Source organism: Sycon ciliatum, chromosome 2, assembly GCF_964019385.1.
Source record: "Sycon ciliatum chromosome 2, ocSycCili1.1, whole genome shotgun sequence".
In the NCBI taxonomy this organism is placed as follows: Eukaryota; Metazoa; Porifera; class Calcarea; order Leucosolenida; family Sycettidae; genus Sycon; species Sycon ciliatum.
The window spans coordinates 31,821,760-31,830,959 of NC_088644.1; the positions used below are offsets into that span (position 1 = coordinate 31,821,760).

General features: G+C 47.4%; 1 protein-coding gene across 1 annotated transcript; it reads right to left on the bottom strand.

Moving 5' to 3' along the window:
• Positions 1 to 477: 477 nt before the first annotated feature.
• Positions 478 to 7,026, bottom strand: LOC135810502 (mucin-2-like). The gene is made up of 2 exons (XM_065323992.1): positions 6,150 to 7,026; positions 478 to 2,137 (listed from the first exon to the last, which is right to left on the bottom strand). Exons 1-2 carry the CDS (start codon positions 7,024 to 7,026, stop codon positions 846 to 848), a joined length of 2,169 nt encoding a protein of 722 aa, XP_065180064.1. The 3' UTR covers positions 478 to 845.
• Positions 7,027 to 9,200: the final 2,174 nt, after the last annotated feature.

Below are 9,200 nucleotides of genomic sequence, written 5' to 3' on the forward strand. Positions count from 1 at the left end.
GTACCCTATTGTGTTTTCTGCTAACGTTATTTCCACTAAGAAATGGGGCCTGAGGGCATTTCATACGAAAACCTTTTTCTGACAAAGATCTAGCTAGTCATTAATTCTAACCAAAGTGAAGAAGCTGGAAAAGTGATTGCTGGTCATTGAATAGTGACGCTAAAAAGGTCAAATGCGCATGCATAGCACACAATGAACACCCTACCGGGTCTACGGGATTCTACGGGATTTCGTGGATCTGTACAAATGGCATAAGGTCGATTCCATCTTCCATCACAGCCAAGGTCGATTCCATCACAGCCAATGTCTCTTTTCCAAGGCTGCCAGTTCGAAGGACTATAACGTGTTCTGTAATTTACTAATTTTAGTATAACGGAGGTGTACATTAGGATCAGACCGGCTGAGAAGCAATATTGCAATAACACAGCTACGGTGTACTTGTGTGCTTATATGGCGACTTTCCGGGTACTGTAAGAATCTAACTTCTATGATTCTTCTCTGTCACATAATTATGGTTAAGCAGTTGCTAGAAATAAGATCTAAAAACAAAAGACTTGGCCAGTGGCCTGAGATGTCCTCTTAGTTATGTAGAAGAAGGAAAAATGAAATAATAAATGAATTGTAATGGTTAAAAAGCGTTAAAACATTAAAAAGCGTTAAAAAAGCGTTAAAAAACATTCAGCTATTTCGAAGTAAATCGCCACTGACTCAAGATGTGTACAACATAATACCGGTATTCAAATTTGGGGAAAAAGAGCGAATGAGGGAGAAAAAAATACAGGGCCGTGAGTTACGAGACAGCAAAGCAGAGATATTATTCTCCATGAAAGACAGGATTTGAGTTGTTAGAGAACTGTGGGCAGCATGTCTAGAACACTGGCTTTGCTGTTGCGGCTAGGTCGTGCACCCGTGTCACTAGACTGGTGAACACTGGTTTTGCTGTTGCGGCTAGGTCGTACACCCGTGTCACTAGACTGGTGCATGGATTCTTCTTGCAAATCCATCAGGCTCGATCCACTAGCCCGCGAACATCGTCGCGGCATAAAGCTGCTAACGTCATTATGTGGTGGTACTTCGGGCGCCTGCAGCGGGACTGCCGATGGACTATTGGGAACCATAAGGTCCATCGCAAGGCTAGCCCTTGAAGCCGGCTTACTCGAGTTCTTGTTGTATGCGACGTATTTTGAATTGTTGGCCACACTGTGCCCAGCATGCGATTTCGAACGTGGACGCCGGGTGGAAGATTGATTCTGAGACCGGTGGCCGGGCAATAACTCGTAACATGGGTCACTGCTTAGCAACACAGCATACGTCGTCTCCAAAGGCTCGTACTCGGAACCCGTCTGGCTTCTGGTGTCAGCGTGCTGCTTCTGCTGCTGATGATGTTGTGTAGTTGTAGGTACGTGGCAAAATGTGGCTGTTGACAGTGCAGATGATGATGGTGTGTTCCTCTCTAGCCCGGCGGTATTTTGGTGACGGTGCACGCTGGTAGTATCCATTGCGTGATACACATTCTCGTCGTCGGTAGTATGGTGACGATGCAAGCTGGCGGTATCCATTGCGTGATACACATTCTCGTCGTCGGTAGTATGGTGACGATGCAAGCTGGTGGTGTCCATTGCATTATGGTGACGATGCAAGCTGGTGGTATCCATTGCATGATACACATTCTCGTCGTCGGTAGTATGAGGACGATGCAAGCTGGCAGTATCCATTGTATTATGGCGACGATGCAGGCTGGTAGTGTCCATTGCGTGGTACACATTCTCGTCGTCATTGTTGTAGATGTAGGACGAGTCGTCGGCCATTAGCATGCTGGCATTGTCCATGGACAGTGTCTCATCCTTGTGCAGCAGTTCCGTTGTGGCGTACACAGAGCCGATTGTGTTCGTACGCTCGGTGCGCATCAACGGGCCCAATCCGACGCTATCGACGGAAAGCGACTGCGCTTGCATGCTGTTGCCGCCGTCGAACTGAAGCTTCAGGATCGACTGGTCCATGTAGGCATTGCTTATAGGCGAGTCTTCTGCAGACATGGTCTGATTACGTGTGGACGTGCTGGGTGAAAACTCTGAGCCTGCTTGGCGCAGTACAGCTGCTGGCTTTCGGGCTGCAGGTGAAGGCGTAATGGCTACGCCTGAGCATATTACAAATGGACACAAATTTGGCAGACAAAGACGACATCAAAAATGGGTTTTGGGTTTTTGGGTCAGCGCATGCGAACTACTGCAGTGGATCATAAGCGCTTTTTTGCTATAGCTGTAGACAGTAGTACGGGTTTATATGCACAGTGCGTACGTTTATATGCACAGTGCGTGCTCCATTTCTGTCACTCAAGATCACTGCTGCTTTGACCCGTTCCTAAGTTATTCCAGTTTCTTAGACTTCGAGGAGAAATTTCTCCGAGAATGCACCCTAAAGTCGGCGTGAAAAGCGCAAGATCCAACATCGATCTCTTTTTGAAAACCCCAATCGACCAAAGTTTGATAATAGGCCATTCACACGATGTGCAAACTCACTTTTATCGTACTGTTTCCAAGGATATTTACTCGGATACAATAAACTTGGACTCACGCATGCAATTGATTGTTTATCTTGGCTGAGGCCCTTTTGCTTGCGATTATCTTTTCACGCAAGGAAAAGTGTCGGTTGTTGAAAGTGTGTACTGCAAATGCAGTGCTTGAACAAAGGAAAATTCAAAATTTAATTTCCCGGCATTTTCAGGAAGTCACTATGGATACATTGACGGTTGCAAAGTTTGCCCAGCACCGTGTGAACTGGATCACGGTTTGAAAGTGTTATCTTGGTCACACGCGTGCACGTGTTTGCACGTCGTGTGAATGGCCTATAACCTCCAAAGATTTCATTTCCAGATGGGCCAAAGTTTCTCACTGGCCAAAATTTGTTGATTTCAGTATTCTTGCCATGGCTGGCCAACGCCCCCTGCTTTGTATTGGCTTTTGCCTTTTTCAAAAAGTGGTGGACATCACGCAACTGCAATGTAAACAAAACGGGGTTTGTCAACTGACAACCGCTCTATTTAGTTGCTATTCACTCTTTTAATAGATGAAAATTCTTTTTAATACTAAATTAATGTCGAAAAATTATTGACGTTTCGGGCCAGTCACCCATCGTCAGAACAATGTACAAGGAGCGAACCTGGCCTTTTATAACGAAAGCAAGCGAGAGCATATGTACATGTATGTCCATGTATAAAACAAATGAAACACACAATAGCCGTATGCAATTGAGTGTCTGAATTTGCATGTACAACCGACAAGGAGAAGTGCGCTGAAAGAGTGGGTATGCAGCAGCTCAGCAGATAAAGCGCAGGAAATGTGCTTACGAAGGTGTGTACCACGATCATTGTGTGTACAACCCTGTACAGACACAGCAAGACTTGGCAGTTTCACTGCGAGGGTGCTAGCGCCTTCAATGGCCATCTGAAGGAGATATTGATCTCCCGACGACGCTCTCAAATCTCGATGGACTCCCTAATTTTTCTTCTGTTCATCCGTGTTTCCACAGCCAGTACTTGGGCCTCAATGAAAATCACATCTGTGCTCTTGATGGCTCCTTGCTGCTGGTGATCAGTAGCCATGTGTTTACCCCATGGTTTGTCGAGCATCCTGTGATATGCTTCATAGTGGTGTTCCTCGAACCGGTCTCTTGCGACTTCGTCAGAGCTCGAAAGAATTCGTCCTCACCGGCACAAGCCTGTGAGAGTCTCGGTATGACGCAGAAATGGCTGCGAAGCAACAACTATCCCGAGGCAATGATCGAAGAGCTTGCTCAGAAAAGTTGCCACACCGCCCAACGACGTACCGTAGTTCCGCGCATATAAGCCCATGGGCTAATATACGAAATAATGCATTTTCCGGGAAAAAAATCAGTAATAATGGTTCGTTTTTTAGCCCTGGGCCTATATTCGAATTTTGAAGGCAGCTGGCACGCGAAAAAGTACAAGTCAGTGCGCGGTTTTCCGCCTACCCTAGGAACTGGTACTGGTTATGTAGTCTGCACTGACATGCTGTACTATCGGTTCTGTAATGGTGTTTGGGTCTGTTTATTAGCCCATGGGCCTATAAACTGAGGTGGGCTTATATCCGGATATAGGCCCATGGGCGTATATGCGCGGCACTACGGTAAGCCATATATGAAAAAAGATGCCGCTATACTGAAGCTACCCTTTCGCTCAGAAGACATTCAGCGGAAGGCGAAGCATTTAGTCGAGCGCTCGGGGTTCCCGGTCAATGTTGTGTCTGAACACACTCTCAAACTCAAAGATGCCCTCGTGAAGTAAGCGCTGAATCCATCGAAGTGCAGCGTGACACAAGAACGAGTGAGGCGCCGAGAACAGCAGAGGCGAGGAAGACCGCTAACCCCTGCATCTCATGCTCCTCTGGTTTGCCGAACTGCATGTGTGATTCCCCGGCATTATCTATTTGATGAAGTGTGCACTGTGTCGGAAGCGGTATGTCGGTGAGACCCTCAGGGTCGCAAGAGACCGGTTCGAGGAACATCACTACGAAGCACGTCACAGGATGCTCGACAAACCGTGGAGTAGACACATGGCTACTGATCACCAGCAGCACAGAACCATCAAGAGCACAGAACCATCAAGAGCACAGAACCATCAAGAGCACAGATGTGATTTTCATTGAGGCCCAAGTACTGGCCGTGGAAACACGGATGAACAGAAGAAAAATTGGGGAGTCCATCGAGATTCGAGAGCGTCGTCCGGAGATCAATACAGTCAGACCTCGCATAACCGCACACATCCGTTTTCCACAAAAATATCCGGATAGGCGAGGGAACCGGATAATCGAACATACATACTGTGTGTATGCATGGCAAATGCTGTAAATCGGTAGCCAACAATTTTCTTCCGGATGGCGAGGGATCCGGATAATAGAGGACCGGACAAGCGGGGTCTGACTGTATATCCTGCGGATGGCCATTGAAGGCGCTAGCACCCTCACAGTGAAACTGCCAAATCTTGCTGTGTCTGTACAGGGTTGTACACACAATGATCGTGGTATACACCTTCGTACGCACATTTCCTGCGCTTTATCTGCTGAGCTGCTGCATACCCACTCTTTCAGCGCACTTCTCCTTGTCGATTGTACATGCAAATTCAGACACTCAATTGCATACGGCTATTGTGTGTTTCATTTGTTTTATACATGGACATACATGTACATATGCTCTCGCTTGCTTTCGTTATAAAAGGCCAGGTTCGCTCCTTGTACATTGTTCTGACGATGGGTGACTGGCCCGAAACGTCAATAATTTTTCGACATCATTAATATTAAAAAGAATTTTCATCCAAAGAGTGAATAGCAACTAAATAGAGCAGTTGTCAGTTGACAAACCCCCTTTAGTTTTGCCTTTTTGATGGTAAAATAAAATAAACACGCGGGTGCGGGCTGTTCACTTTGCAGTTGAGTCCTGTGTATTCACAAACTACATGAAGCAGCAAGAGTGCATAAACAAGAGTATGCAACTGTGGGTATGGCCCAGTGCCTTCATTACGTAACTTGCCTTCATCACGCTCTGAAAGCATGCATTCAAACTCACAATTTCTCGTACGAGCCCATCCGTTTTCGCTCATTTCGTTCCAGTACCTATGCGATCTCTGAATTCTGGCGCGTGAACTCCAGTTCCGTACGAAAGTTCATTTCAAACCAGAGGGAAAGTGCGGTGTTTGATTTTCCGCAGTGCGCGGACTGCAGCTGAATGATGTGATGAAGGCAGCGCGCCGCGCATCTGGCCCATAGAAAAGAGATCACAGTTGCATACTCTTGTTTATGGACTCTTGGTAGCAGGAATATTGCAGCTGTTTAGCATCAGCAAGTTACTGCCAAAGTACGTCATGGACTACGTTTTTTGTAGGACAAACGTACGGTCTTCTTTTAAATGAAAAGAAGCCTTTGTGTCGAATTCAAGCAAAGGTCCTCTCAACCTCCAACACAATCGGGGTGCTACACGTGATACGACCATGGTCGTACCACTTTTCGTCCTGAGCTCTAAAATGCGCCTCCCCCCATTCTTTTGCCGTGGAGCAGCCCTCACCCCCAGTCATACAACTCCCTACTGGCTCCCCTGGTATGCATACGGACAAGCCATCATGGGAATACGGTACTCACGTTTCCTGCTTCCCGGTTTCCTGGTACACTTGCAAATGACAACAATGGTCACAAGCAGCATGACCAGCGCACCGCCTCCTGCAGCAATGTACACGACCAGGGTTTTGCTGATCAGAGTAGTAGGCCCCGTTCCTTGGTCTGTGTTCCTTGGCGAGGGCATGACGGTGACGCTACTGGGGACAGCAGCAGTAACACTAGTCAACGTGCTGGCATTGGTCGGCATAGTTGCACTAGTTGACACCGGTGGGGCCGACACACTTCCATTATGTGCCAGTGTCGTAGTGGAGGCATTTGTCACTGAGCCTCGGTCCATGGTTTCGGTCGCTGCAGTCGTCATCACCGCTCCTAGTTTGCCAAAACTATCTGATAGACCGCCCGTGGACGACTGGGTTGGTGCATTCGTGTCTGTGCCGTAGCCACTAGTTGACACCGGTGGGCCTGACACACGTCCATTATGTGCCAGTGTCGTAGTGGAGGCATTTGTCACTGAGCCTCGGTCCATGGTTTCGGTCGCTGCAGTCGTCATCACCGCTCCTAGTTTGCCAGATTTATCTGATGGACCGCCCGTGGACGACTGGGTCGGTGCATCCGTGTCTGTGCCGTGGCCAGAACCAACTGATGGACTGGATGTGGAGGGCTGGGTTGGTGTATTCGTGCCTGTGCCATGGCGAGAACCAACTGATGGACTGGATGTGGAGGGCTGGGTTGGTGTATTCGTGCCTGTGCTGCTGGCGGATGTTGTTACTACAGTCACCAGCGTTGATACTACACTTGCTGTTGTGGACACCGCTGGTGAGCTTGTTGTCGTGGCCGGGAACTGGCACAGTGAAGCTGTCGAACTTGTGCCAGATGCTGCAGCAGAATAAACAAGTGCCATACAAAAGGTTGGAAGCTGCCGCCTTGGCACAGAATTGCACAACCGAAGCTTTATATCAATTTAGAAGTACTCATTAGCTCCCTACTGCTTGATACAAAATGAAACATTCTTAAGAAAGGAGATATCCACTGTAACCAGGCCCAGAGTCTCCAGCATGTGTCCACCGTCACATGAACAGGGCAATTGGTGGTAGCTCAGGGAGGGAACCTGCCAAACTAGAATACAGTCACAAAGAGCCACAAAGCAGAGAGTGCGACTCCGCGCAGGAATTCGGGAAATCGTAATCCACCGGACACGCCACTTTCGACAGCAATGCACGGTCAGGACAGATACCGCCAGTCATACTAATACCGTGCAGTTGTGCATTCGCTTGTCGTGGCTTCCATGACGGTTAACCCCCCCCCCCCCCCCCCCCCGGCTCTTTTTACTAATCTTCCCAATGTTTAATGTTCACAGATGTACATTCCCACGGGCATGTACGACAAAGCACCTCGAGTTAGTACATTGACCGCGTTCGTAAAATACAAATCTGACATTCCAAGGCGAAACGGGGCCTATGCAACTGATGACATACCTGGTTACAACATAATCTAGTAGTCTGCCTTTATAATCCATTAGTATACACATACCTGGTTAGACCCCTGGTGTAAGTCTCTGCTGACCCACACCCTCAGTATGAGCAAGAGTACAGGAAACCCGGAGTGTGCAGCTGCAATAGGTTGTTGTCACCGACTCGCGGCACACTTCCCAGATCACAATTACCGTCACGGCGTGTGATGCAGTGTGTACAAGCAGGATTCAAGCAAGTCTCTCCCTCCCCCCCCCCCCCCCTGCACACCTGCAGCTCAGGTGCGCATGACGCCACCGCTCACCTCATACCTGCAACAACTATTATCTAACAATCTCTCATCCTCTTCTCCTCACCGTTCACACTTTATTGTTTTAAAACTATTACTGTAATTTCACAAATTTTCGGTGTACTTTTATTTTCGGTACTTTCGATGCGTCTGTGTCATACCTAAAATTCCAATACACCGAACAAACACATAATCCAATAGGAACTGCTTCTCTGTATCTAACACTTCTGTTCACCTAGCGTGGCCTTTTGCCCTCATACCGAAAATATTGAGCACCTAAAATTTCTGAAATTAGAGTCTAATCCGGGAATTTCGCCGTGACAAACTTCCATGTAGGAAAAGTCAATAGCTGCCCACATTGGGTTTTATGTACTCATGGTATGAGAGTATAAATATTATCCATGAAGGAACAAGATCAAATCCCACATTTTTCAAGCAGAAAGACACAATGTATTACACCTGGCATGTTGTAGAAATATAATTATTATGATCTTTTGCACCCAAGGAACAACCTTGTGGGAGATTGCAACTGTCTGTTGTATTAGGCCGTTTTTGGGTAACCCGACCGACCGATGTTTTGAGCGCCGACCTATTCTTTTTGCATACATTCATGCATATGCGCATCCCTGTCCCCGGGGAAAATCGCGATTACGCGGCCGCGTTTTTCCCCGCGTTTTTTGCGATTGTTTAAAAGACCGCGTTTTCCGCGATTTTCTCGCGTTTTTTGAACTTTTTTGTTGCACTACACGTACACACAGTGCACTGTTCGGTCAGCAATATCTCATCGTGGCGACTTTGTACTCAAATATGACGAGTGCTTACACCAGACTTGTAACTGATTGATTTCACTACATACTCACTGAAAATTGCCTCATATCAACTGCAAACTTGCCGCATATCAATAATATTCACCGCATATTTACCGCAAATTCACCTCAAATTAGGACATATTATGCCGCGTTTTTGCGATATTTTCCGCTATTTTCCCCGGGGACAGGCATCCTACGCATGTACATGTGCATGCTCGCACTTCGCGTTTTGCCAGGCACAAGGCCACGGCTTTTCCTTCCTGCTCCTGGCTCTGGCCGGCTAGACATTTCAGTCCTTTGTTTCGAGTTGACTCAATCAAGTCGGATTTGTTGCATGGAGTTCTATTTGTCAAGCGTAAAGGCCGATTCATACTTCATTTCGCGTACGGGAAAGTCATTGCACGACCGTCGCGCGATGGCTTTCCCGTACACGAAATAGTTGAGCTCAGATCAACTTTTTCACAACGCGACGCGTTTCCTGTACGCGAAATGAAGTATGAATCGGCCT